Source organism: Strigops habroptila, chromosome 1 (assembly GCF_004027225.2).
Source record: "Strigops habroptila isolate Jane chromosome 1, bStrHab1.2.pri, whole genome shotgun sequence".
Classification (NCBI taxonomy): Eukaryota; Metazoa; Chordata; class Aves; order Psittaciformes; family Psittacidae; genus Strigops; species Strigops habroptila.
The window spans coordinates 206,551-233,711 of NC_044277.2; the positions used below are offsets into that span (position 1 = coordinate 206,551).

The following is a 27,161-nucleotide window of genomic DNA, read 5'->3' on the forward strand; positions in this document are numbered from 1 at the left end:
CCTTCCTTCTTTGCATCGACTTCATATAATCATGGAATCCCAGACTGGTTTATGTTGGAAGGGACGTTAAAGCTTATCCAGTTCCAACCCCCTGCCCCGGGCAGGGACACCTTCCACTAGAGCAGGTTGCTCCAAGCCCCTGTGTCCAACCTGGCCTTGAACACTGCCAGGGATGGGACAGCCACAGCTTCTCTGGGCACCCTGTGCCAGCGCCTCAGCACCCTCACAGGGAAGAGCTTCTGCCTAAGAGCTCACCTCAGTCTCCCTTCTGGCAGGTTAAAGCCATTCCCCTTGTTGTGTCCCTACAGGCCCTTGTCCAAAGCCCCTCTCCAGGTTTCCTGTAGCCGCTTTAGGCACTGGAGCTGCTCTGAGGTCTCCCTTTCACAAAGCAGAGGGGGAGAATCCCCTCCCTGACCTGCTGCTCACACTCTGCAGATGCAGCGCAGCACACAGGGGGTTCTGCTGCAGACACATTGCCAGGTCATGGGGAGCTTGTTCATGATTTTCAGCTCCACCCTCTTCTCCTCCTCCACCAGGTCCTACGGGCTCTTCTGCACCATCCAGGTCTTTTTCGACCTCTCCCTGTTGCCTTCCCCTACTCCAAACCTGAGCACTCAGAGCACAACAAGAGCCTCTGGATGGATCCCTGTTCAGCAGCTCCTGGGATGTGATTGGCTCCATCTGCCACCTCCAAATTCCCTGTCGAATTCCAGGCTTTCACTTCTTCCTGGTGAGACCTGCACCTCTGAAGTGCTGGTGGAGAGTGGAGGGAATGAGTCAGGTGGGTTTGTAGCTCTAATGTCACGGTTTACCAGGCTGTATTCCCAGCTGATGGACCTGCTCCTTATCCTGCTGCAGGAGCTCCAGTCCCAGCAGAGATCACTTGGGGCCAAGGCAGGTAGTGCAGGAGCCAGCAGAGAGCTTGGGATCTCCTCTGGAATTCAGACACCCTCATGAGGAGCTCAAGGAACCGATCCAATGGAATTTATCATTCTCCATTAGAGCAGACAAGATTCCACCCGGGACAAATAGAACAGAAGCAAGAGCAGAGGGGAAGGCATCGGGCACTGCAGGATAACAACTGTTCACTTCCACAATTTGGGAATGAGAGGCCTGTTGGTATCCTCCAGAAATGCCAGGAGGCATCAGGCCCAACTGATCAAGATCTAGCACGAAGAAGGGGACATGGGAAGTTCTGGTATGGAAGGAAATGGTGCCATGGGAAAAGGCAAGAGATTTCCAAAGGCTCTGGACTCTGGGACAAGTGGAATGAAGACAAACAGGAGCAGGTCAGAGGGAGGTGGCCGGGTCGTGGGCCGGGTCAGGTAAACCCAGCCCTTCTCAAAGTTCTCTGCTGACTGTAGAACAGGAACAACCATTCTGTGATTCTATGACTCTAAGATGACCTCTCCACAAGCCACTCTCCATCCTGCTCCAAAACTCACCTCCACATGGAAACCTTCCCCAACAATCCTGCTGCAGCCCTTAAACCCGAACTCACTTGGGTCAAACTTGCTACCAAAGGCCACAAATTCTCTCTCATTCACATCTTCTAAGTGATCTCCACTCACTGGTCTCCTCTCCCAGCCCCTCCTGCACACCTCAGCAGTCCCTGGAACTGTTCTGCAGAGGGATAGGCACGCACAGGCCTGTCCTGGGAATCCAGCACACTTCCCTTCCCCACCTCCCCTCGTGGGACACACGGATCCTCTCCCAGTCCCTCTCTCCCACAAAAGACACGTTTCCATGAAGTGCTCCTCAAGTGGGAAGCATCTCCCTATCCCAAGGGATATTGCCCTCCCTCAGGGAAGACACATGCCCAAATCGAGTGCTGATATCTTCTCCTTCCCTGGTGGAAGAGCTGGTGAATTCATTTGCAGTTCTCATCCCATATCCACCTTGTATAACGTGCAGATTCTTACTCCTAAATTGAGTATCTGGAGGAGACTGAGATGAGCTCTTAGGCAGAAGTTGTTCCCTGTGAGGGTGGTGAGACGCTGGCACAGGGTGCCCAGAGAAGCTGTGGCTGCCCCATCCCTGGCAGTGTTCAAGGCCAGGTTGGACACGGGGGCTTGGAGCAACCTGCTCTAGTGGAACGTGTCCCTGCCTGTGGCAGGGGGTTGGAGCTGGATAAGCTTTAAGGTCCCTCCCAACACAAACCATTCCATCATTTCATGATCTGTCCGTACCCACACAGCCCCAACAGTAACATCCTGCACACCATTTTTGTGCCTGGGACTACAGAGTGGACTTCTTCACTGCTCAAGTAACTTCTAGAAGCACATTAGGATACATACTGGGTCAAACCTCAGGTGGATCTAACCAGGCACCCTCATCCCACCACGCTGCAGGTCTCCAACTGCCCTGGACCATGTGTGGCACCAGCTGGAGAAAGCTGCGAGGGGCTGGAAAGGGGAAAGGTTGCTCCCAGCCACACAGGTCTGATGCTCCCCTTGCTTGTGAGGGAGAGGATATTCAGGTTTTGGGTAGGGCTGACACTGTCATGACTGGAGCCAGCCCACAGCAGCTACAGACAGTGCTGGGTGAGGAACAGTGTGAGCACAGCGAGTCCAAACCCACACTCCCTCCAACTCCTCCTGGGACACACAGTGCAAGGCGGTGCCTCTGTAGATGCTCATTCTTGGTCACTTTCTCCCCCATGAACTGGTCCACCCTGAACTCATGACAGCTCTGAGCACCCATTGCTCCTTCTGGCAGGTACCTCCACACTTGAGCGCAACTCCATTTGCATGGAAAATTATTTCATTTGTCCTGAGCCCTTTGTAGTGTCACGTGACACCCTCCAGAGCAAGGAGAACCACGGCCAGTTGCTCCCTGTCCTCTCCCTCCAGGCCACTTGTGATGCTCCAGCCCCGTCACCCGATGGAGAACCCCACCCTGCACCATGGGTTCCATGACTGGAGACATCCCCTAAAAGTTCCTTTTCCTGGTGCAGAAGCTGTTGCACGTTGCTTCCGGCTCCCTGTGCCCGGTACCTCTTCTGGCTTCCCTACATCTCCCTCGAGGCTGAAGGACCAGAACCTCAGTGACGCTTCTCTTGGGGTTTTCTAACTATTCTTTGCCAGAAGAACCTGAAAATTCAGAGGAACCCAAAGAGCAGAGAGGAGCCCATGACCCCAGGACAGGCCCTGGCAGCAGCTCTGCTGCTCCTGAGCTGAACACTCCCAAGCACAGCTCTGGGTGACTGCAGGAAGGAGATACGGCGCTGAGGGCAGATTTTTTTGAGGGCAGGTTTTCTCTTTCTCAGGATTATATGGGTCTGATCACAGACAAATAAAATGTCCATATAAAATGTGATCCAAAAGATGCTCTTGAAAAGCCACCCAAGACCCAGCCCCACGGGTCCAGTGTAACCATAAGGCAGGACATGGAGGAGTTGGGCAGGGCCAGGATCAGCGGGTTCACTGCGATGTGTCACCTCAAGCGTCCTCTGTAGAAAAGAGCCTCATCCCTAAATCCCAACCGGCTGTAACACACATCTTCCTTAGCTTGGGAACCAAAATATAGCGAGACCCCGAGCGACGCAATGGAAAGGAGCTGATGAAGTATCGCACGAGCATCTCCACACCCTCACAACTGAACCCTGCCATCAGCAGCTTGTAGCAATCCACAGGGAAGAGGGAACCCAAAACACGAGAGCAGGAATCTGCTGCTCCTACAGGAGACTCCACTGAGGCAGAGATGCACAAACTTCCTGGTTTGACCAAACAGAACCACATCACTTTGGCCTGAACCTCAGCCAAGGTTCTGGGTGGCTGTTCCCAGATTTCATGGCACAATTCCTGACGTGTCAATAATTCAACAGGTGGCTTCAAAACACAAAATAATCACCTGTTTCTCAAGTTCTTCACTACAAAGGTGACTTGGTCCATATTCACTGAGGAGCAGCCATCCAAACACGTACAGGCAAATGCTAGTCACATTCTCTCCCTACCACAAGTTGTACTTCACTAATTTTATAAACCAGTAGTTTCCACAGGGATGTGGTAAACTTCTTCCAGAACACGCCACAGCCCAGCAACGTCTTAAAGCCTCCAAAAGTGTTACCAGTGTCACCAGTGCAGAGCTCTGTGGCTCAATGGAACTGTGGAAAGCTCCAGGGAGACCTCAGAGGAGCTCCCAGTGCCTCTGGAGAGGGGCTCTGGACAAGGGCCTGTAGAGACAGGACAAAGGGGAATAGCTTTAACCTGCCAGAGGGGAGATTGAGATGAGCTCTTAGGCAGAAGTTCTTCCCTGTGAGGGTGCTGAGGCGCTGGCACAGGGTGCCCAGAGAAGCTGTGGCTGTCCCATCCCTGGCAGTGTTCAAGGCCAGGTTGGACACAGGGGCTTGGAGCAACCTGCTCTAGTGGAAGGTGTCCCTGCCCGTGGCAGAGGGTTGGAGCTGGAGCAGTTTTAAGGTCCCTTCCAGCCCAAACCATCCCATGCCTCTGCAGGAAGCCGCAGGTGCTGCTCCACGCAAGTACAAGGTGTTTGTATCACTTTCAATAAACTTATTCAGTATCTTCTGTGTTTTACATATTAAACCCGAGTTCTGAGGCTCCGGCTGCCCTCTGCTCCGCACGCGCCCGGCTCACACACCGCGGGCCCGGGGCCGCGTTTCTGCTCCGCGGGCAGGACCAGGAACGCCCCGAACCCCCCCGTACCGGGCTGCGGGGCTCCCCCTGCCCCAGACCGCAACGGCTCCGGGGCTCGGCACCGGGTCTGGCCAGACGGAGCCGCGCTCCCCGCCGAGGCCGCGGAGGAACGAGCCGGGGGAGGCCGCTCCCGGGGCGGGGAAGGGCCGGGGGAAGGCGGTAGCGGCGGCCTCCAGCCAGGCCGGGCCCACCCCGAGCCGCGGCCTGCACCGGGCCCGGTCCGCGCCTCACCTTGGGCAGCTCCCGGAGCTGGTTGGCGTCCAGCAGCAGCTCCTCCAGCGAGCGGCTGTACCGGTAGATCTCCTCGGGCACGGCCTGCAGCGAGCAGTGCCGCCGGTCCAGCGCCTCCACGTGCCGGTTGCAGCGCCAGAGCGGCGGCATGCAGCGCAGCATCGCGCCGGGAGCGGGCCCGGCCAACCGGGAGTGCGCGGGGGCTCCGACCCCGGCTCCGGCCGCGCCTCGGGCCTGGCTCCGGCCGCGATCGGGCCCCGCCGCTCCCGCCCGGCCCCGGTCGGCTCCTGCGGCCGCACCGCCCCCCGCGAGCGTCGCTGGGAAAACGAGTCCGCTCCCGGCCTGCCCCGCGCCGTAGCACCGGGAACCGCGGGATACAGGGACATAGGGGCAGCAGGACAGTGGGATACAGGGACACTAGGACACGGGGACAGGGGAATACAGGGAGACATGGGGACACCGGGAACGGGAACACTGGGACAGGACACCGGGATGCCGGGAGCCGCTGCGGTGGGGGGGCAGCCTCGGGTACAGGGAGTGGAGCTCCGGTGCCGGTCGTCCGTTCCCCGTCCCCCCCCCCCGCAGCTCCATGGGAGGCAGCGCCTGAGCGGGAATCACGCACCAGCACAGACCGGGAGAACTGCGGGGAGGACTCCTGGATAACAGATACACACACCTCGGCACAGGCGGCTGCGGCTCAGTGCCAGCTCACAGAATGGTGGACAGGGACCTTAAAGCTGCTCCAGTTCCAACTCCCTGCCACAGGCAGGGACACCTTCCACTAGAGCAAGCCCTGTCCAGCCTGGCCTGGGACACCTCCAGGATGGAGTTCTGTGGCGTCCAGGTGCTGAGGTCACTTCTGCACAAATCCTATTCTGGATGGCCCGTTTCGCATATCATTCCCCTCCCACACAGAGCATCGCTGCCGAAGGGCCAGGTGCAAAACCTGCAGATGGGAACTTCCTCTGCAGTGTGGTGGATCCGAAGTGAGACTGAAAGGTCCTGGCTTGGAGAGAAGGCTCAAAACCCATATAGTGGCCCTCAGTGACATGGGTTAAAGGTCTTTTCCAACTGAGGTGATTCTGTGATTCTGTCAATAGGAAGAGCCTGAGGGTGAAGTAACTCAAGGACACCGTTACCTGGTCACCCTGTCTGAAAGCTGCTGTGCCTACAGCCACTTAGGAGGAGGAGTATCAGGACTGAAGCCTGACAGGCTGCGCAGAGGTACCCACCTCCCGCCATGCTCACACCAGACCCATGCTGCACCCAAAGACACCTACACCTCTGTGGTTTGCTGGGAAGCAGGACACTGCTCACAGGGCTGTTGTGACAGGGCCAGGCTTTAAACTCAAAGAGGCGGACTCAGGCCGGATGCAAGGAAGATCCTTTGTCCAATGAGGGTGGTGAAACACTGGCACAGGTTGCCCACAGAGGTGGTGGATGCTCCATCCCTGGAAACATTCCAGGCCAGGCTGGATGTGGTTCTGGGCAACCTGCTCGAGTGGAAAGTGTCCCTGCTCATTGCAGGGGGGTGGAACTGGATGAGCTTGGAAGGCCTCTTCAACTGAACCCATTCTATGAGTCCACAATTAGAATTCGAGCACCCCAAGTCAGAACCCCCGCTGCTGAATAAACCATTTTAAACACAAACTAAACCAGACTATAGCCACTTAGGCTGAGCCTAACACGGTACTGATCTGCCTGTTGCTGCCTATTGCTACACCTGCTTCAGAATCCTGAACAGATTTGCGCTGTGGCTGCCCCATCCCTGGCAGTGTTCGAGGTCAGGAGAGAAGGGGCTTGGGGCAACCTGCTCTAGTGGAAGGTGTCCCTGTCCATGGCAGGGGGTTGGAGCTGGAGCAGCTTTAAGGTCCCTTCCAACCCAAACCAGTCTGTGATTCTATGATTAGATATGAGCACATGTGGCTGATTTCAGATTTCTATTAAGAGCTGTTGAAGTATTTGGGGGTTGGACCTGTGATGTTTGCAGGTCCCTTCAGCCCAAACTATTCCATGATTCTATGACCCCAGAGAAACAAAGTCCCTCCCCCATTCAGTGCTTATTCAGTTTTTCTCTTTAGGATGATACTTTGTCAGCTCTTCCTCAACCATTTGTGCTCTGCTCATGTTGGAGTATTTTAATTAGTGTTGTACACCACCTGATCTTGGAGTCACAGAGTCCCAGACTGGTTTGTGTTAGAAGGGACCTTAAAGCTCCTCCAGTTCCAACCCCCTGCCACGGGCGGGGACACCTTCCACTAGAGCAGGTTGCTCCAAGCCCCTGTGTCCAACCTGGCCTTGAACACTGCCAGGGATGGGGCAGCCACAGCTTCTCTGAGCACCTTGTGCCAGCGCCTCAGCACCCTCACAGGGAAGAACTTCTGCCTAAGAGCTCATCTCAGTCTCCCCTTTGGCAGGTTAAAGTCATTCCCCCTTGTCCAGGCTGCTGCTGAAATACCTTATGAAGAGACTCCCTCCTCCACTCTAACATTCATGGCCCATCTCTGAAGAACCTCCTACTCCAGCTCCTAAAAGGCACAGTGGGATTGTGACCTGAGTGGTCCCAAGTGACCACAGCATAAGACAGGAGCAGAAGCACCACTTCTTAGGCTCTGGCTTTTGTAGGGACACACCAGGCCCATGATGAGGAGCCTCACCTCATGAACACACTCCATACACAGTGGCTTTCTCCGTGTGTTTATCCAAACTACATCCCAGGGATCGGGCCTCACCCCAGAGCCCTCTTCACACGAGGCTAAAACTCCCCGGGGCAGGAGCAGGGGCTGGGGGCAAAGTTCTTCAGTAGAGTTCATGCTGAGAGGTCGCTGTTATCGAACCTCTCCTGGTCATACACCTCTGCCACCACCTTCCTCCCTGCAAACCAGCGCCCATTCAGCGCCTGGATGGCTTTGTGAGTCTCTGAGGCCATGGAGAACTCCACAAAGATCTTGACAATGATCTCGGCGTCCTCCTCCTCTCCTTGCTTCTCCTGGTAGATGATGACCCTGTTCACAGCTCCGAATTTGCCACATTCTTCGGTCACTTCTCCTTCCAGGTCATCATCAATGTCCTTTGGATCCACCATGTTGCGAAGCACCATCACAGTGGACTGCAGAGAAAGGGACAAGTGAGTTAATACACCAGAGACACTGAGATCAAATCTGCAAACCCCCACTAGACCCTGCACATACCTGAGCCCCAGACGTTCCAGTGCTAGGGCATTACAAGCATATTCCAGGGGAACCAACAATGTCCCAGGGATAAATCAGTACATTTTCTTCCCAGGCATCCAAAGCATAAGCAAACCTCCCTCATGGTGTGGCTGGCCTCGGGCAGGGAAGCCCTTGGCCATTCCTGGGCTTCTCCTAGACCCATTCCTAAAGCACAACTCACCTGGAGACCATGATTTTCCTTGTGCTGTTCCTATCCAGTTCTTTTTGCTTTGTCTTCTTCAACACCACCATTGTGTGTGTTTTACATTTCTCCTCATCTCTAAACCAAGTACCAGGATCAACCAGGTCTTTCACAGCTCTGACAACTGAGGGTTCACCAGGTACATCCCATTACAGCGGATAACTACACGAGTCAGTCAGAGCACATGCAACAGACCTCTCATGTATCATGGAATGGTTTGTGTTGGAAGGGACCTGAAAGCTCATCCAGTTCCAACCCCCTGCCCTGGGCAGGGACACCTTCCACTAGAGCAGGTTGCTCCAAGCCCCTGTGTCCAACCTGGCCTTGAACACTGTCAGGGATGGGGCAGCCACAGCTTCTTTGGGCAACCCGTTCCAGCGTCCCACACAGGGAAGAACTTCTACGATCTCATCTCAATCTCCCCTCTGGCAGGTTAAAGCCATTCCCCTTGTCCTGTCCCCACAGGCCCTTGTCCAAAGCCCCTCTCCAGGTTTCTTGTAGCCCCTTTAGGCACTGGGAGCTGCTCTAAGGTCTCCCCTTAAGGAGCCTTCTCTTCTCCAGGCTGCCCCAGCCCAGCTCTCTCAGCCTGTCTCCAGAGCAGAGCTGCTCCAGCCCTTGCAGCAGCTCCGTGGTCTCCTCTGGACTCGCTCCAACAGCTCCACGTGCCTCTTGTGCCCCAGAGGTGGACGAGGACTGCAGGGGGGGTCTCCCCAGAGCGCAGCAGAGGGGGAGAATCCCCTCCTGACCTGGTGGCCACCACAGACACCTCCCAGCCCAGCCTCTTCTCACCGCTTGACTAGTCTGAACTCTCAGAGAAGCTCTGAGAAGATCCTACAGGCAGCGTAAGAGCCATCACAAGCAGCGCACAAGCTGGTTGCCTTCACAGCCCCTCATCAGCTCTGTGGGGTACCTACAACGTGTGCTGCAAGGTAGACTGCACCTCATTAGGGCTGTCCTAAAGCCAGGAATGCTGCCATGAACCTGCTGCACCCACCTCCTGCTTCCGGAGCAGCTTCTGCATCACCATGTGGCGGGCGCTGCTGCCCGAGATGCTCATGTGCTCCTGCTCACTCAGCATCTCCGGCCGCTCTGACTCCTGGAACACCTCCTCCTCCTCCTTCTCCTTCTTGACCTCCATGAGGCCCAGTGCTGGGGGACTCGCCAGGATAGGATTCACAACTCCCACTTGTGGAATGGTGACGGGAATAGGAGGCCGGGCAGGGGTGACACCTGCAAGAGCACAAACTCTGTAGTGTAAAGAGAAGAGCTGATGCTCTGCAAGCCCCAGGTACACACCAGGCAGCGTAAGAGCATCACAGAACGGGGATGGCTTTATTTGCTCTGCACCAACCCCACCAGGGAGACAAAAGCAGGACACAGGCACCCTACACTGGCCCAGAAAGGAGTTAGGGTGCAGGACTTTGCATGGGGTGACAATGATCCCCATTCTCCCTCGGTGCCAGGCACTCCTGCTGGAAGTCCATGTCCTGTCATATCTATTACACACCAAAATCAATTCCTGATACACAACTGGAAAACTAAAAGCTCCTGCCAAGGCTGGGCAGGGAGGAGGGATCCAGTGTCACGTTCAACCTGGCTGAGCTACAGCTCCAGGGAACGTGCTTTGGAGCAGGTACCTGAGTGACCAACCTGTAATGACTCCGGGTGCTTGTGCTGCCATCACAGCCTGCGGCAAAGCCCCCAGGGGCTGGGCCAGCGTCAGGGCTGGAGACACCAGCCCCGGGGTGGCCAAAGTGCCTAGAACCGCTGCTCCTGCCACCGCTTCCTGCAAGACAGAGAGACCCAACACATCACCCCGTGGTTGTGTTCCTGCTGCCCGAGAGGTCACCCCGCAGGTGCGCTCAGCTGTGGCTCAGCTCATTCTACACCTAAACCAGCAGATGTGTGACCAAGAGTTGGCAGCTCCTACTGCTACTGTGAGAGGACAGTTTGTCACCCAGAGACACGGAGACACCGAGTCCTGGAAGGAAAACGTTCTGCAACTCAAATCCCATCCACCCTCTCAAGCTGCTGTTTACTGACAGCACCAGGAGATTCAATACATCATTTGAAAAGTGAAGGCATTCTAGAGCAAGAGTCGTCTCTATTTGATTCCATCTGCATGAATAAAGCTGCACAAATAAAGCTCCTTACTGACACCAAAGAATGTGATCCATTTAAAAAGATGGATGGGGGCTGCCATCCCACCCCTCTGGTGACAGCACCAGGGCTCTTGGGGAACAGCTTCAGTCCTTCCTAAGGGCTGTGCCCGAAGGTCAGTCCTTGTCTGACTGAGAGAACACTGTGGTCAAAGGCACTCTGCGAGCAGCCAAGGTGAGGGAGAGTACAGCTCTGCTGCCTGCAACTGCAACTTCCATAGGAGCTGCACCAGAAACCCTGCCTCTGGTCCCCATCCTGCAGGTGCAGGCACCAACCCAGCACCAAAACTGGCCTTAGTGACCCACCACCCACAGCAGAGATCAGTGCCCATGAGACAACCACATAGCTGACTTTCACTGATGAGACCCCACTGACCTTCACCACTGTCCACGACTGGAAACTTCCTTCAACTTCCAGCCTTGGAACACTTTATAACCACTTCTGGTGCCTCTTCCCCCATTCTCTCACCCGCCTCCCTCCACACACAGCACCTGAGCAAAAACCTGATGCACCTTCAGCACTTCCCTACAAGCCAAACCTCTCCCAGGTTCTTCCTGCATGTTAGGTTTTCCAATCCTCCCAATAATTCTATTTTATACCTTCTATAACCCAAATACACATCGTGACTCTGGATGCTGGAGTCAAAAAATGTTCAAGATGAACATGGTGTGAAATGATAAACCACGTCCATAGAACTACTGAGAATACTGGGTGGAAAACACAGCCCAGGATCCCAGCTTGCTTTCATCGCTCTTCAGGCTCTTTCACTCATGCTTCAGCTGCCGACATCCTTCTCTCCCATGTTTTCGTGGGCTCCTGTAAGCCCCCTCACTGGGGAGCAGGAACTTCCACGGTTTTGTTCCTTCAGTGCAGTACCTTTACCAGTAACTGCTGCGTGGATCTCACTCCAACCTGCTGTGATACTCCATGACTAACACATCCATGTCTGTGCTGCAGTTACCTCCACATGTCCTCCCAGTGCCTACAACAGCCACTGCTATTGTGACTGGAAGGGTTTGGGTTGGAAGAAACCCTAAAGCTCATCTAGTTCCGACACCTCCTTGTTTCTGAACAGCCTAAAGCCATCATTCACCTTCCACCCTACTCCATGGGCAGTCTTTTCAGCAGCTCCTGGGACTGTTACTGCCATCATTGCCTGTCTCCTCTAATGCACCTTCACGTGTTCTTTTAGCCTCTGCCACAACCACCTCCTTAGCCACAGGTCTGCCTCTCCAGACAAGGATCCCCTTCCCATCTTCCACTCCCTTTGACAAAGTCCTGACCAGCTGTGCCAGATGCCATTCTGCAGTGCTGGAATATCAGATCCTCACAAGTCTCATGGCTAAGCTCTTACAGAGGAAATGCTGGGAACAGGGCATGACCCAGGCCAAGGGCTGTCCCTCCAGCAGTGCCCAGAGCAGTGGAGCCACCACCCACTTGTCTCCAGCAGTGTCACCCCGCTGTCCCTGTGGTGGGGTGGCTGCAGCGGGGCCTCACCTGGGCCGTGATCTTGGCTGTGGCGGCGGCAGCAGCCACGGCGGCGGCCGGGGGGAGCCCTCCCGGTGTGGCTGGGGTCAGCAGAGGCATCGGGGGCGTCACGGCCTTGCCCACACGCAGGTACTGCCCGCCCAGGTCGAAGAGGTTCATGGAGGACACGGCGTCCTGAGAGGACTGCGCCTTCTCGTACTCTGCAGGGACACAGGGGCTCCACGTGAGGCTGCGGCACCCAACCAGCGGCTGCCGCCTCACAGATCAGCCCAACCTGCACAGAGACACCCCAACCGGCAGCTGCCGCCTCACAGATCACCCCAACCTGCATTGGGACACCCCAACCCGCACTGTGAGAGCAGCACAGGGACACCCCAACCTGCACTGTGAGAGCAGCACAGTGACACCCCAACCTGCATTGTTGAGAACAAAAATCTCAGCTGTAATTGTATCTCTTATGTTCAGGCACACTCTGTCCAAACTGATTTACAGCCCATTGCCTAATGCTACCCTGCCACTAATTACAGAGGAAAAAGAGGGGCAAGGCAGGGGATGGGCAGGGTCAAGCAAGGGACTGGCGGGGACAAGCAGGGGACTGGCCTCCCCCGAGACCGGTACCGATGAATCCGTAGCCTTTGTGCTTCCCGGTGGTGGGGTCTCGCGCCAACGTGCAGGATTTGATCTTCCCGAAGGCCTCGAACACGCTCTTGATGTCGTCGTCAGACAGGTCCTGGTGCACCGATGCCACATAGATGCGGTTGAAGGCTCGAGCCTCCTCTGCCAGCTGGTCTATGATGGGCTGAGCCTGCCCAATGTTACTGGGCCTCCCGACCTGCAGGGAGGCACGGAGCCATGGAATCGTGGAGCCACGGAACCATGCAATCATGGAGCCATGGAATCATGGAGCCACGGAGTCTGGGTTGGAAAAGACTTTTAAGATCAAGTCCAACCAGTCCCCAGCATTGCCAAGGCCACCACTAATCCATGGCACTGAGGGCCTCGTCTACACAGTATGTGAACACCTCCAGGGACGGTGACTCCAGCACTGCCCTGGGCAGCCTTTCCCAATGCCTGAGCACCCTCTGGGGAAGGAATTGTTCCTCATCTCCATCTAAACCTCCCCTGGTGCAGCTTAAAGCCATTTCCTCTTGTCCCATCTCTTGTTCCTTGGGAGCAGACACGAGGCACCTCCTGGCTCCATCCTCATCCAGCCAACAGCCCATGGGCCATCCTGCAGAGCAGTGTCCTGAGCACCCATCCAAACCCAACCCCAGTCATAAGGCCATGATCAGGAAAGCTGACTCAGCTCTGGGTTACATCCTGCACCACAGGAGATTCCACAGAACTGAGAGCACGGACCCTGCTCCCTCCTCCACCCCATTTGTGTTCCCTGACATGCCAAAGGGAAGAGAAGCTGCGTGGAGACCTCAGAGCAGCTTCCAGTGTCTGAATGGGGCCTACAAGGATGCTGGAGAGGGAGCCTTCATCAGGGACTGTAGTGACAGGACAAGGGGTGATGGATTTAAACTGAAACAGGGGAGATTTAGGTTGGATATAAGGAAGAAGTTCTTCCCTGTGAGGGTGCTGAGGTGCTGGCACAGGGTGCCCAGAGAAGCTGTGGCTGCCCCATCCCTGGCAGTGTTCAAGGCCAGGTTGGACACAGGGGCTTGGAGCAACCTGCTCTAGTGGAAGGTGTCCCTGCCCGTGGCAGGGGGTTGGAACTGGATGAGCTTTAAGGTCCCTTCCACCCCAACCCATTCCATGGTTCTCTGATTCTAAACCCTCTCAGTCATCAAACACTGCAGAGTGCGTCAGGGATCAATGCAGGGTATAAAACACTCCACAGAAAATGCCAGATTCCCCCAATTTAAACCGGCAAAGCTTCCCCTTTGCAAGATCCCCTCTCGCTGTCTGAGAACACACAGCTACAATCCCTCATTGCTCCTGTTCTTGCTGAATGCTCCCTGTTGTCCTTCTGCTTGTCCCTCACACCATACGCAGGCACAACACAAGTTTGATGCTGCTTATCCACCATCCACTGGTCCAGGATAAGGCAGCACTAAAATATCAAGAATCACCTATGGTTCGAACTCAAGGGGCTTCCATTCTGTGAGGTGGAAAAGCCTGAGCCAGCTAAGCAGAACTGGCTGCTGGGCTTTAGCAGTGTGCAGAGGCTCTCCTCAGAGAGACAGACCCAGAGCCATCATGTACCCAACAGGTGGAATATCGAGGTCTAGCATGGAACAGACCTCGGGTTACCTTCCACATGTGGGGAGCATTCCAAGGCAGGAACCCACTACTCACAGGAGAGAGAACCAAGAGCTTTCCAAGCATTCCTGCTACTCACCTTGATGTTTCTTCCCCCAAGCATGACAGAATTCATCTGCTCCAAGGCCAGCTGAGCAGCTTCAGGAACCTCATATTCCACAAAAGCAAAACCCTAGGACAGAAGGAGACACTTGAATCCCACCAGCTCTGCCTCGTGGCCAAGACTTCTCATGTTCTAGATCCCTGCTGTGGCCTGAGAAGGTGTTTCCTTAAAGAAGCTTTATTAAAAGAGGAAAACTGCACACGGAAGTACTGAGAGGAAGCTACAGGCTTCCACAGCCTCTCATGCTTGGAAGCCCAAGAGCAAAAGCCCACTGCACACAAGATGTATCCTCCATGCACACCACCCCCAGGCATATCTGGCCCTGCCAAGCTCAATAGAACAGGCAGCAACAAATCTTTAGCTCAGTGATTAACCCTACAAGGATAAGGGCTCTGTCCTCTCCCAGATACATTCAGGAAGGCCTAGGAGAGAAGACAAACCATCACTCAAGGGCTGTTAACCCACCTTGTGCTTCATGGTCACTGAGTCCCAGGACATATCAATGCTTTTTATGGGTCCAAAGGGGGCAAAGGCCTGGCGAATGGTGTCCTCTCCCAGCTCGTAGTATATGGAGCCCACGTACACGCGACACATGATGGCCAGAGCACGCTGCCTCTGAGCTGCCATCTGTATTGGAAAGAAGAACTGGCTGGTTAGCTCAGGGGTGGCCCTGGACCTCAGCACCTCCTTCCCTTCCTCCTTCCCTCCCTGGAGCTATGGCCCAGCAGCAGGCAGCTCCTCGCCGGGCTGCAGCACACGTGCCAATGGGGAAGCCTTCTCCTGCTCGGAGCACACACAGCGGGAGTGGCCGAGGAACAGCCCCCTCCCAGGGCAGTGCGATGGGCTCTGCCACCTCCAAGCCTCAGCATCAACCCCACCGGGAGGTCTGACCCTCCCCAGCCTCATCACAGCTCCAGCAACGCTTGCAGGAGGAGAAAATAACTTCACTGTGGGACAATTCCCCCTCCAGGCAGCAAAGGACTCCATCCTAGCCACTATTCACCAGCCCTCCCATTCCCTCCCACACGGGACAACAGAGATCCAACACTGGGCACCACCACGGCCTTTCCCCGCCCCCCATCCACCCTCCCAGCCAGCAAAGCAGCTGGATTTGGGAACCTCCTCCCCACCCCCTTGAGCACCTCACCCCCCTCCCCAGGCAGGACGAGCTCCAGGACTAGGCACCACGTCCACCGCTTGAAGCAAAGAGAAACCAAAGGGTTAATGGGACCTCCCAGCTCAGTGTGTGGTGCCAGTACTGCTGCTGCCTGCTGCCGCCGGCCCAGAGTGGTGCAGCCCCAAAGCCTCCACCCTCGGGTGCAGAGAAGGGTCTCTGGGCTATTTTCTCCTAAATATGCCTGAAAACCTGTTTGCAAGACAAATCCCGCCATTCCTTTCAGCAGGAATCCACAACAAGCAGCAAATCCCTCAATTCCTTGGGACCCTTAGGGCAGCTCTAGAGCTGCTGCTAACTCTGGGAAGGGGCTGGGCCAGGCCCAGCAGCGTGTCCTGGCACCAAGCAGGAATCAGGCTACGTGGAGGCAGCTCCCTAAGACTGAACTGCAGTGGCTGGAGACAGGCAGAGGGCTCCTGCTCTGGTGGCACTGGTGGAGCCAGCGGCAAGCCAAGGGCTGCTGCAGGGGAGGCAAAGGCAGCGTTAGGCTGGAGGCCCCTCACCACAGCACAGTGCTGGGAGTTCTGCACCACCACCTCCTCCCACCACCCTGCTCAGGAGGGATCCCTGTGAGATGCTGTCTGAGGAACACCTAAAACCAGCGTAAGCATGTGTCCGGGGCTGCTGCGCCTCAACCAGCAGAACAGAGGGACAGGGGGTCACAGCCTCTGCCTGAAGAAATCTTCTCCCTCACAGCACCCACAGTATGGGACTGCATAGACCACAGGAGGACAGGCTGGAGAGGTTCAACTCCTGTTCTGGAATTCAGGATACTATAAAGAGGAATGGTTCTCACCCCACGCTGCTGCTCCTCAAGTGACATTAAGCTCAGGGGTGATCCTGGACCTCAGGGTCCTCTCGCCTGGTTTAACACTTCCCGTTAAGAACAAGCTCTTGTTCAAGTTACTGTGCTGTGACCGGGAGCACTATGGCACGTGCAGGACAGCTGAGGTGGTCTCTCAGGTTCTCCAACACATTCCCAGCTTGGGTGCAGGAAAGCCAGTGATCAGCAGCCCCTCAGTATGTGGTGTGTCCATGGAGGAGGTCAGAGCCACCACCACCACCTCGCCCCAGGTGTTTGAGTGGAGAACCTCACTCAGACTGTGAGAAACCTCTACTGTCTCACTGGGGAGCGCTTCTGGTCAAGCCCCTGCTCGTGCAGCCTCGCACAGAGACTCTTCACCCTCTGAAATACAGAGACATGAAGAGGACATGTTCTCCTCTCGTTATCCATGCCACAGGAGGAAGGGCAGTGGCATCTGTCCTCTCCTCTGCAGGACGAAATCCACATCTTACCCTGCTGCAGAGGGGCAATAGGAGGGGTGGCCTTAGGAAGACCTTTACATCAGCAATGTTGGGAATCTGGACCTGAAACGGGCAGGACTGGGGTGGACCATGGTGGCTACGTGTGGATCACTAACAGGAACCGGGAGCATCAAGTCAGGGTGATGCAGTGGACCTGTGAACTAAGCACATGACAGTGTCAGAAACTCATCTCTGGAAACCCCACTGGCTGCACCAAGTAGATTTTACTGGTAACTGGCCCTCCTCCTCCTCTAAAATGGAGTTTGAAGTACCTGCAGCCTCCACTTGCCCTCAGGGACATGGGTTAGTGCTGGGGAGTGGTTGGGACTTGATCGTCTTAAAGGTCTTTTCCAACCTGGTCGATTCTATGCTTCATAAAGGCAGCGGTTAATAGTTGTCATGTTGCTGTCAAGTGCTTATGAAGGTTTAAAGACAAGCCAAAGCATCATCTTGCTCCTTTACACAAAGTCACCACTGCTGGCTTGTTCTAATCCAGCAGCACCAGGAAACGGTGCTCATCTTACTGTGGCAGGGAGATGCTGTGCCGCAATGCCCAGAGGGGTAAGGAGCCAGGAAGATTCCATCCCAGGCACCAAGATCCTCATGGAGGAACGGATCAGTCTTGTCAGCAAGTGCTGGGCAGACAGAGCTCTGTGTTCTGCATTCCTGATGGGCTCTGGGATAAAGCACTTGCTGGGATCGGAGCATCTTAACAGCACTGAACAGCACCAGAGCTGAAGGCTCCAGTGCAGGCTCCTGCCTCTGGGTCCTGTCCAGCAGCCTCCCTACAGGAATGGCTGAGGAAAAGGAGGCACCAGACTCTGCCCTTGATGCTAATTGGAAATTCACCATTTCCAGCACAGGCTTTTCACTGCCCGGCTGTGAATAAGGAGCCAAAAATGTTTTATAAAGCACAAGCGCTGGAGTTCTGCTCATGAGGAACATTCACATGAACTGGGAGGAGGTTCTTGGGTGCCCAATTCACAGGGAGATGCGTGCTCCCATCCGATTCCAACTTTACTTTCCCTGATAAAACCTCCTTTGGCTCCCCTGCTGACATACTCCTTTCTGTTAAAGGAAGGAAAGGTGGTGATTTTAGTTGCCTCTTTCATTTTGGGGTACAAGCCTCCAATTGCCTTTGACACCAAGCAGAAATAGTGTGTTCAAGCAGAAATGGTGACAACTGAACCTTTGCATATGGAGTGGAGCTTAGAGACATACGGTGGCCACTGTCCAACACTTCCAGGGAAAGGGAGGGGATGGATAATCCCAGGGAATTAAGCTCTTTGCACTGAAGGGCTGTGTGGGTTCTCTGTACACCCTGCAGTGTGGTTCCTTCCCTCCTGCCTTTACTCCAAGCCGTATTCACCCAGTGCGGGGACTGCAGAGCAGCCCTGCTGAGACCTGCCGTGCCCCAGAGCTCCCAGCACCGCGGCTGCAGGGCTCCAGTGCTGTCAGTGTGGTTCTCAGGACATCACCCATGTGTGAGTTACCTTGGCAGCCAGTTTGGGGTCAGCACCTCAGAACTGCAGCGTCTCTAGAAACGCAGCTCCCACACTTTCACAGGCTGGGTTCGGAACTGGCCGAAATCTAACGCTCTCTTTGCCACCTGACTCCAGGACCCCGACTGCCAGTGGCCCATGTCCCAGTGCCAGTGTCACAGCAGACTGCACCCGGCCTAGGGTCTTCCTCTGGGGAGTTTACACTTTGCCTCTGCTTGCTGTGCTCGTCCACAACGGGTATGTGGAGGGTTGTGCTGGGTTCAGTTAAGAGCATTGCGTTACCACTACGTCCTTCCCCACTCTAGGCCCTGACTAAGACAAAGTGCCCAAGAAGAAGTGAATATGTCTATTGACCGATTGTAAAGGTGAGAGAGGATCTCCAAAGCCCATTGTCACTGCTGCCATCTGAAAGACAGTAAAGACAGAGTTCAGTCTGTTGGAGCTGAGCATACTATGGCTGTTTGTCACATCTCAAGCAGAGCGGCGGCACGGGGAACCTGCGGAGAGGCCTCTCCTTCCTTGCCCCTCACTGCCTGGGCCCAAGGACTGTCCAGCGCTGGGACCCCGCAGAGTCCAGTCCCACCAGGCCAGGGTGAGTTGTGCTGCTGCCACTGCCTCAGGAAGCAGGGTCTTCTCCCCAGGGGGGACTCAAGGCAATAGTAACCTCTGCAACCACTGTCGTTTATTCACCCCCAGCATTTAAAAAGGAACCCCTCAACTAGGTCAGACACTCAGAAACACGCACAGCCCTGGAGGCCACACTGCCCATGGGTGAGCAGTGCTCCTTCACTGAACCCATCCAGCAGCCCTCAGTCACTGCTCAGGGCTTCCTCACGTGGAGTGAGATGTGCCTGAGACACCTCTGAAGGGAGGGAGATGTAAAGACCAGCGCACTGGCATTCATTCCAGCAGTAGCAGGAACAGCCAAGGAACGTCTCCCACATTGTGAGGGGAAGGGAAATGGGGGCACAGAGAGGGGAGAGAGGGACCCTCCTCTCAAGCGGAATTGATGGAAGGAGGATTCTGTTCCCAATAACCCCAGACACCACCTTAAACACCAGTTCAAAGTGAAACCCACAGCAAGTTATTTGGCTTCTGTCATTTCAAGCAGCATTTGGGCAGCCAACAGGAGAGAAATACTTAAAAACTCACTCTTTGGATGAGCTTTGGGGCAATTTGGGCAGGTGGGCAAAGGGCTGGGGTGTTTTTAGTGAGCTGGAGACAGAGCATTGCTATTTCACTGTGGAAACAGCTGCATGTGCCCGGCCTCAGAGCTGTGCTCTGCTTCTGAGTGCACGAAACTCCACCCTGAGGGGGAGAAATGACACAGAAGGAGCATCTCGGAGGGTCTCTCACCTGGAGGTTGGTGAGCTGCTGTTGCTGGTGGGCGATGGTTTGCTTCACCAGCACACTCTTGATGCTCTGCTCCATCGCATACTTCTTTGCCTGGGAAGAAACAGACTCTGTAGTCACAGGACAACACTGTAGAGCAGGGAACAGCGTTTAACTCCACAGCACAGCTCCCCAGATCCACACACTGGCTGCAGGGAACATTCCAGCGCTCCAGCCCTACACACCACAGCACCATACATCAGCCAGCAGCTCACTAACATACTGCTCTACCCCTCGGAATTCTAGAATACACCCTGGAACACAGCACAGGGCTTGAGCAGAGGATTGGATGGACTCGACCAGCAGCAGGCACCACGTCAAGGAAGCAGCATGCACCAGACACGTGGCATTTCCCCTCTTCCGCCCTCTGCCCCTTAAATCCCACCACAGCACCTTACCTGCTGGGATGAGGGCAGGACAGAGCCTCCTTCAAGTCCTCTCCACTCAGAGAACAGCTGGATAAAGAGTTTCTACAGAAGGGAAGGGCCTCCAAACACCAGGTCCAGCCTCTGGCCTGGGCTCTCCCCTCCCTGGCCTGCGCTAGGCTGGGCACCCACTCTGCTCACACAAGGCTCCAGCTCCTTCTCTGCCTCCTGTCTCAGACACAGGCTCACTGCTCTGATGCTTTCAGTGCCCTACACATCTGACAGGGCCCAAGCTGCACCCCAGTGGTGCTGACATGGAGGCTCCTTGTCAAGGGGCCCCTGAGACCCTATTCCCAGGGGAGGTTCCAACACTCAGCCACCCCTCGGACACCTGCTTTCCACGGCTGCAGGGGTTTGGGAAGCTCTAAACCGTGGATGTGAGACGTGTGCTTCGGAAACCTGGAAACGGACAATGGCATTTACAGCTATGAGCCAGGAGAGGCCGCTCCGCGCCCTGAGCCGCACACCCCTCCCCAGCTCCTGCCGGGAGCAGCGCTGCTGCCTCACCACACAGCCACGGCTGGTTCCTGCCCCTCCTGTCTGAGCTCCGCTTCTCTCGGTGAGCCGGGAATCACACCCCCAGCGGGAAGGCAGTAGAAACCTCCTACCCGCCGTGTGAGACAGAACCAACCACCCCACATCAAGAGCTGGGCTCAAATGTCATCTGGATTAGACCAGCCTGCCTCAGATGGGTGGAAAACAGTTGCACGGGGGCTCCTCACAACATCAGTGGGAGCAGCAGGTCAGGGAGGGTACTGTTCCCCTCACCACGCTCTGGGGAGACCCCCCCTCCAGTCCTCGTCCACCTCTGGGGCAACAGCACAAGAGGGACGTGGAGCTGCTGGAGCAAGTCCAGAGAAGGCCACGGAGCTGCTGCGAGGGCTGGAGCAGCTCTGCTCTGGAGCCAGGCTGAGAGCGCTCGGCTGGGGCAGCCTGGAGAAGAGCAGGCTCCTGAAGGGGAGACCTTAGAGCAGCTCCAGTGCCTAAAGGGGCTCCAGGAAACCTAGAGAGGGGCTTTGGACAAGGGCCTGTAGGGACACGACAAGGGGAATGGCTTTAACCTGCCAGAGGGGAGACTGAGATGAGCTCTGAGGCAGAAGCTCTTCCCTGTGAGGGTGCTGAGGCGCTGGCACAGGGTGCCCAGAGAAGCTGTGGCTGCCCCATCCCTGGCAGTGTTCAAGGCCAGGTTGGACACAGGGGCTTGGAGCAACGTGCTCTAGTGGAAGGTGTCCCTGCCTGTGGCAGGGGGTTAGAGCTGGATGAGCTTTAAAGTCTCTTCCCACCCAAACCATTCCATGGTTCTATGAACATGGGAAAGAGCATAAGGGAAAACAGACATTTTGTAACGTGTTCTCGTGCGGATGGACTCAAAGGGCAGCTGGACCACAGCAGAAACCTGTTCCCTATGGAGCACAGGCTGCTCCTCGCAGGAACATTGTGGCCGTTGTGTGTTGTTTCAACATTAGAATGTCAACTGAAGATGTCATTTACTTAGGATTTTTTAATTAAAAACACTCTCCCCACCCCAACAGCAAATTCCAAATCATGCTCCCCAAAAGCATCTCAAAGCTCTACGCCAAACCAAGTCATTCTTGGGCAACTGGAAGTATAAATCCACACGCAGCATGGCCAGACATCAGGCCAGTTCTTGGGAGGTGGCTTCCCTTTTGTAGCATCAGAACAGATGCTCATAAAACCCCCAAAACCAAACCAAAAACTCCAGCCAAAAACCAAGCCCACATTAGGGTTACTCACCTTCTGCAGAGCTTCCTGCTGCTCTGGTGTGAGGGGTGGAAGCCCCAGCTTCGCTGCCGTGCTCTGGCCATTCTCCATCTTAATGGACTCTGTGCCCTGAGGAAACAGGAAACGCTCATGGAAAACCTGCTCCCACAGGGGTGACCGTTCCTTCCTTCCCAGACCCCAGAGCACTTCATGTTGGACTGGCACAAGTGGCTAAAACGTCTTCCCAAATCCATGAAAAGCTGTTGGTATTCCAGCACTCCCTATGGGAGAGCTATCCCATCATAGAATCACAGAATGGTTGGGTTGGAAAGGACCTTAAGATCATCATCTTAAGGTGATGGGCAGGGACACCTCACACTAGACCATGTCACCCAAGACTCCATCCAACCTGGCCTTGAACACTGCCAGGGATGGAGCATTCACAACTTCCCTGGGCAACCCATTCCAGTGCCTCACCCACCCTCACAGTAAAGAACTTCCTTATATCTAACCTAAACTTCCCCTGTTTAAGTTTGAACCCATCGACTGGGACCTGCTCCTGTAGAACCCATGATCAGTTATTCCTAGCACATCAAGTATCAGCAGGTTCCTCCAAGGCATCAACTTGCCTTTGGATGAAGTGATTCAGCACAGGAACACGGAATGGTTTGGGCTGGAAAGGACCTTAAAACTAAAACTAGCTCCACTCCCTGGCACGGGCACAGACATCTTCCACTAGCCTAGGTTGCTCCAAGCCCCATCCAACCTGGCCTTGGAACCACCCAAAACCAGGATTAGCACAGCAAAGCAGCTCCCACCTCTCTGGGAGCAGGCATCAGCTCGTACCCTCAGGGGAGTCTCTCCATCCCAGAAGCGCCAGCACAATTCCCAGCTCAAACAGGGTTCACCATTAAACCCCTGCTCAGACAGGCCTCAGATCTCCAGTGAACAGTACCACTAACACGTGGGGGGGGGGGAGCACCCTGCAGCAGGCGCAGGGCAGAGGCAGGACCACAGCCACGCAGCAGCTCTCCCAGCCTGCAACAGAGCTGCCCTTGGAAAAGGTCTGATATGAAGCAACAGGAATTTCAAGGAAGGATCCGCAGGTGACCCACTGACTGGAACTCCTGCAGAACAGGCACCTGCTCATGGCAGTGCTGGTGCTGGCCACAACTGGGATGTTCCCTGTGCACAAATGTCTCTGGAACACCACTGAGCCCTCCACAACATACATAATTTTAGAGGTACATCAAGATCTGAACGTGATACCAATATGGAGAGCAGCAAACAGCTTGTGTGGCCACACTTGAAGCCTCAGAAAGCCCCAATGTTCAGAAGCAGAAGATCCACAGCTGCAGAATTCCACAGCTGCACCCAAGTTGCAGAGAATCACAGAACCAACCAGGGTGGAAAAGAGCTTCAGGATCACCCAGTCCATCTGTTGCCCAGCACTGCCAAGGCCACCACTAACCCATGGCACTGAGGGCCTCGTCTACATGGTGTGTGAACGCTTCCAGGGATGGTGACTCCAGCACTGCCCTGGGCAGCTTGTTCCAATGCCTGAGCACCCTCTGGGGAAGGAATTGTTCCTCATCTCCATCTAAACCTCCAGTGGTGCAGCTTGAGGCCGTTTCCTCTTGTCCCATCCCTTGTTCCTTGGGAGCAGAGACCAGCCCCCTCCTGGCTCCATCTTCCTGTCAGGTAGTTGTAGAGAGTGATAAGGTCCCCTCTGAGCCTTCTCTTCTCCAGACTAAATAACTGTGGCCGAGTTCCTTGGCTGGGGTGAGGAGCTGCAGCTCTGTTGCCCTTCTCTGGCCCTGCTCCAGCACCTCAATGTCTCTCTTGTAGTGAGGGGCTCAGAACTGAACACAGGATTCAAGGTGCAGCCTCACCAGCGCCCAGTACAGGGGGACAGTCGCTGCCCGGGTCCTGCAGGTCACACCAGTTGTGTTCTGGGTAACAAACCACAGCAGCACAGACCTGTTGCTGTTATCAGCAGCACCAGATCACATTAGAGTTGTGAAACTACTTCAGTATCAAGTCTAATTCCACCTCAATTCCAAGCTAGCAGCAGGGATGCTTCTCCCAGCAGCAGGGGCACTGGAGAAAGAACAGGCTCAATACAGAAGTGATGAATCCCACCTTGATTCCAGTGCAACTGCATGGCTCTACATGCCCTCAGTAGATGTGCTGCGGGGCTCAGCATATGGCGGGTTCCTGACAGCTCATGGGGACACTTGAACAGCATCAAAGGTTTAGGGACTTTCAGTAATAATTCTCAAGACCCAACCCCGTGTCCTGACCAGACCACTGCCCTCGACAAACCCCTCTGCTTTCTGCTTGAATCCCTTCCCCATTTGCGTGTCTCCAGAACAGGAGGAGAGCGTGTGCTGCAAATCTGCCTTCAGGAAGTCAGCTGAAAGCAAAGCCTGAGCCTACCAAACCCAAGGCTGAATTCCTGTTACTCAGGGTTACCTGTCCCTAACTCTGAAGCTTTTCTAGGCAGCATTCCCCATTCCCATTCTCCCAAGACAAAGCAAATGCTGTGGCTGCCCTGGTCAGACCCCACTGGACTCTCTTCAGGCCAATGCCCTGGTCACAGCAGGAGCAGCCAATGTCCTTTCCAGCAGGGAAAGGATGTTTAAACAGACAGAGGCACCTTGAGAAGAAGGAATCCAGGGAGCTTGTGGGGACATGGAGCTGGGTCTCATTGCAAGGACCACACTAAGGCCATAGGGCAGCTGTTGAAGCTCAGTGAGGTAAAACACATCCTGACACAATGCTATGGGATGGACAGGCTCAGCTCAGCGCCAGCAGACGGGAGCACAACCCAGGCAGAGAGCACCCAGCTTATGACAGATCCTACTGGAGAACGAGTTTTAACCCCCTGTGTAACACTGGCAGGAGTGAGGACTCCACTGAAGAGGTGTAACAGGACTCAAGTGTAGGATGGACCTTCCAGAGCAAATGCTACACAAGCCCACAGTGCCTAAAAGCATGGAGCACACAGTCAAGCTAGAATGCTGCTTCCTGGAAGGGTCTCTTACACTTTGCCATTGAAACACTGAGATACCCCCCAGGCTGAGAACACTGAACTAAAAAAGGCACTTCCGGCACCTCAAGGCTCATGTTCCAACAGGATCCAACACTAATCCTTTGAGTTTTCTTCACTCCTGGTATCTGCCACCTCTTCTCAAGAGGCTGGAAGTGACACATGTACCAACAGAGGCAGCTTCCATCAGCTCTTCTGAGCTCCTCTGTAGCCTAACACTGCTGAGGAACATCAGACTATTCACCACACGCCTCCTGCTTCTCATCTCCAGCCCTGTCACAGCACTGACATGCTGCTGCCCGCTGCTTGTGCTCATCCACAGCCCATCCCCACCTGCCTCCTCCTGCTCAGCTCTGAAACTGCACTTTGAGTTCTGGGTCCCTGTGACTCCTGCTCCCAGCCCCCAGAACAACCCCATGTTCACCAATGCTGGACAAAATGTGATGCTTTGTAAAATTCCAGACTGGTTCTCTGGGCACCCTGTGCCAGTGAGAGTTTTCCTCTCTGCTCCCACTCTGGGAACCAAAGTTTGTGAATTCAAAAAAGGAATGCACGGAAAGAGATCTCCTGCAGGGTTCAAGGCTAGATCCTTAGGGAAAACCAGAGCACCTTTAGAATGAGAGTTATTCATCAAAGAAGGCCAGTACTTCTTATGAAAGCAATGATGGGATAGGGGGAAGGACAGAGAAACCACAACCCCATGAAGAAACACCTATTATCACACCAGTGGAAAGAATCCAACCCGGTCCCAAGAGCATCCAATGGTGTCTGGAGGGAGCACACGAGCCCGACCACCCCCTGGAGCCCACAGCACCCACAATGCCACAATTTAGGGTGGTGACACACTGGTGAAGGGTGCCCAGAGAAGCTGTGGCTGCCCCATCCCTGGCAGTGTTCAAGGCCAGGTTGGACACAGGGCCTTGGAGCAACCTGCTCTAGTGGAAGGTGTCCCTGCCCATGGCAGGGGGTTGGAGCTGGAGGAGCTTTAAGCTCCCTCCCACCCAAATCTCTCCATGGTTCTCTGATTTAATTCCATTAGAGGCTTCCTTCCCTGCAGCCCTGATACCTGGGAGGTTTCACATGTGGAGATGTGAAACCAACAGATAACCACCAGTAAACCGCGTGCTCCAAGGAAGGCTGAGCAGTGCAAGGGAAGGATTTCACTTCTGCTATTGAAGGCTAATCACAAAGAAACAAACAGCCTCCCACACGACTGTCCCGCCGCTCCCTCACGTCAGCATCCAGTAAGGAAAGAGCATTCCTGAAAACACAAAGAACACCAACAAATCCGATCCTGGTGGGATCCTTCACGGTGCACAAGAGCGGTGAGAGGAGATGCGAAATCAGCCACGGGCACCGAAAGGGTTTTGCCAGGAAGGGCCACAAGCGGCTCCCAGAGGAGCCAACCCCCGGGAACAGCCGGTAACGGGCCCCGGCGCCCAGCGGGACCTTTGGGAACAGGGAACTCGGGAAACCCGCAACGCAGCCCAATGGAAGCGGCGGGCGCGTGTCCCGGGGCGGGAAGAGCCGTTCCCTCGGCAGCGGCGCTGCACGGAGCAGCTCAGCGCCCAGCACCGGGCACGGCCCCGGGAGCCGCGCACAGCCGGCCCCGCACCGGGCGAGCCCCGGCCGGCCTGGGAAAGCCCAGCGGGGGGACGGGGCCGCTTCCCGGCGGGGGAGGCCCCGCTGAGGCGGACGGGACGGCAGCGGGAAGGCCGCGGCACCGACAAGACCCCAGCGGAGCGGAGGCTGCGCCGGGGCCGCACCAGGCGCACGCAGCGAGGCCGCACACGGCCACAGCCCTAGGGCCGAAGCTCACCGCTCCCCCCGCCCCACCTCCGGCCCGGCCCGAGCGGCTCGGCCCGAGGCCCAGCGCGGACCCGCCACCACTCACCAGCGACATGGTGGTCGTGGCCGCCATCTTATCCGCCCCGCCGGCGTTCGGCGCGAGACTCTCGCGAGAGCCCCTTGAGGAGAGCGCAAAACGGAAAATCTCGCGGGAGGGGAGGAGGGGGACATCTCGCGAGAGAGACGAGGGTCAGATGGGCGGAGCGGGGTCGATATGGCCGCGGGATGGTGCGGTCGTAACTGTGTGACGCGCAGTGGTGCGGAGCGGCGCCGACGGAGCGCGGGAGGGACCTTGCACTGCTGCAGTCCTGCCCCGGGCAGGGACACCTTCCACTAGAGCAGGTTGCTCCAAGCCCCTGTGTCCAACCTGGCCTTGAACACTGCCAGGGATGGGGCAGCCACAGCTTCTCTGGGAAAAGTCT

The 27,161-nt window shown here is 55.7% G+C and overlaps 2 protein-coding genes and 1 long non-coding RNA gene across 20 annotated transcripts in view; all 3 read right to left on the reverse strand.

Annotated features, from left to right (window-relative positions):
* SCRIB (scribble planar cell polarity protein) overlaps positions 1-5,162 on the reverse strand; it is a 101,305-nt gene extending 96,143 nt beyond the window's left edge. For all 17 annotated transcript variants that reach the window (XM_030476632.1, XM_030476711.1, XM_030476659.1 and 14 more), the window contains exon 1: positions 4,887-5,162. In XM_030476632.1, coding sequence (XP_030332492.1) covers positions 4,887-5,048 — 162 coding nt within the window. In that variant the 5' untranslated portion in view covers positions 5,049-5,162. The remainder of the gene's footprint in view (positions 1-4,886) is intronic.
* Positions 5,163-7,562: 2,400 nt separating this feature from the next.
* PUF60 (poly(U) binding splicing factor 60) lies at positions 7,563-26,890 on the reverse strand. Of its 2 annotated transcripts, XM_030486949.1 has the most exons (11): positions 26,786-26,890; positions 21,873-21,968; positions 19,657-19,746; positions 18,655-18,705; positions 14,785-14,946; positions 14,296-14,388; positions 12,567-12,780; positions 11,958-12,148; positions 9,951-10,086; positions 9,295-9,530; positions 7,563-7,995 (listed from the first exon to the last, which is right to left on the reverse strand). In XM_030486949.1, exons 1-11 carry the CDS (start codon positions 26,810-26,812, stop codon positions 7,696-7,698), a joined length of 1,596 nt encoding a protein of 531 aa, XP_030342809.1. In that variant the 5' UTR covers positions 26,813-26,890; the 3' UTR covers positions 7,563-7,695. The 2 variants fall into 2 exon arrangements, with proteins under 2 accessions (XP_030342809.1, XP_030342819.1); XM_030486959.1 differs by lacking the exon at positions 18,655-18,705.
* LOC115608313 lies at positions 15,290-18,648 on the reverse strand. Its single transcript, XR_003991503.1, has 2 exons — positions 16,790-18,648; positions 15,290-16,679 (listed from the first exon to the last, which is right to left on the reverse strand). It is a non-coding gene; the product is annotated as an uncharacterized LOC115608313 (long non-coding RNA).
* Positions 26,891-27,161: the final 271 nt, after the last annotated feature.

What these genes read in the sequence shown, in the direction of transcription:
- PUF60 (XM_030486949.1), bottom strand. Translation starts at nt 26,812, where the DNA reads ATGGCGGCCACGACCACCATGTCGCTG. An exon ending in AGCAGGAAGCTCTGCAGAAG is followed by an intron (nt 19,747 to 21,872) that starts GTGAGTAACCCT and finishes GTTTCTTCCCAG; the next exon opens with GCAAAGAAGTATGCGATGGA. An exon ending in AGCTGCTCCGGAAGCAGGAG is followed by an intron (nt 7,996 to 9,294) that starts GTGGGTGCAGCA and finishes CTTTCTCTGCAG; the next exon opens with TCCACTGTGATGGTGCTTCG.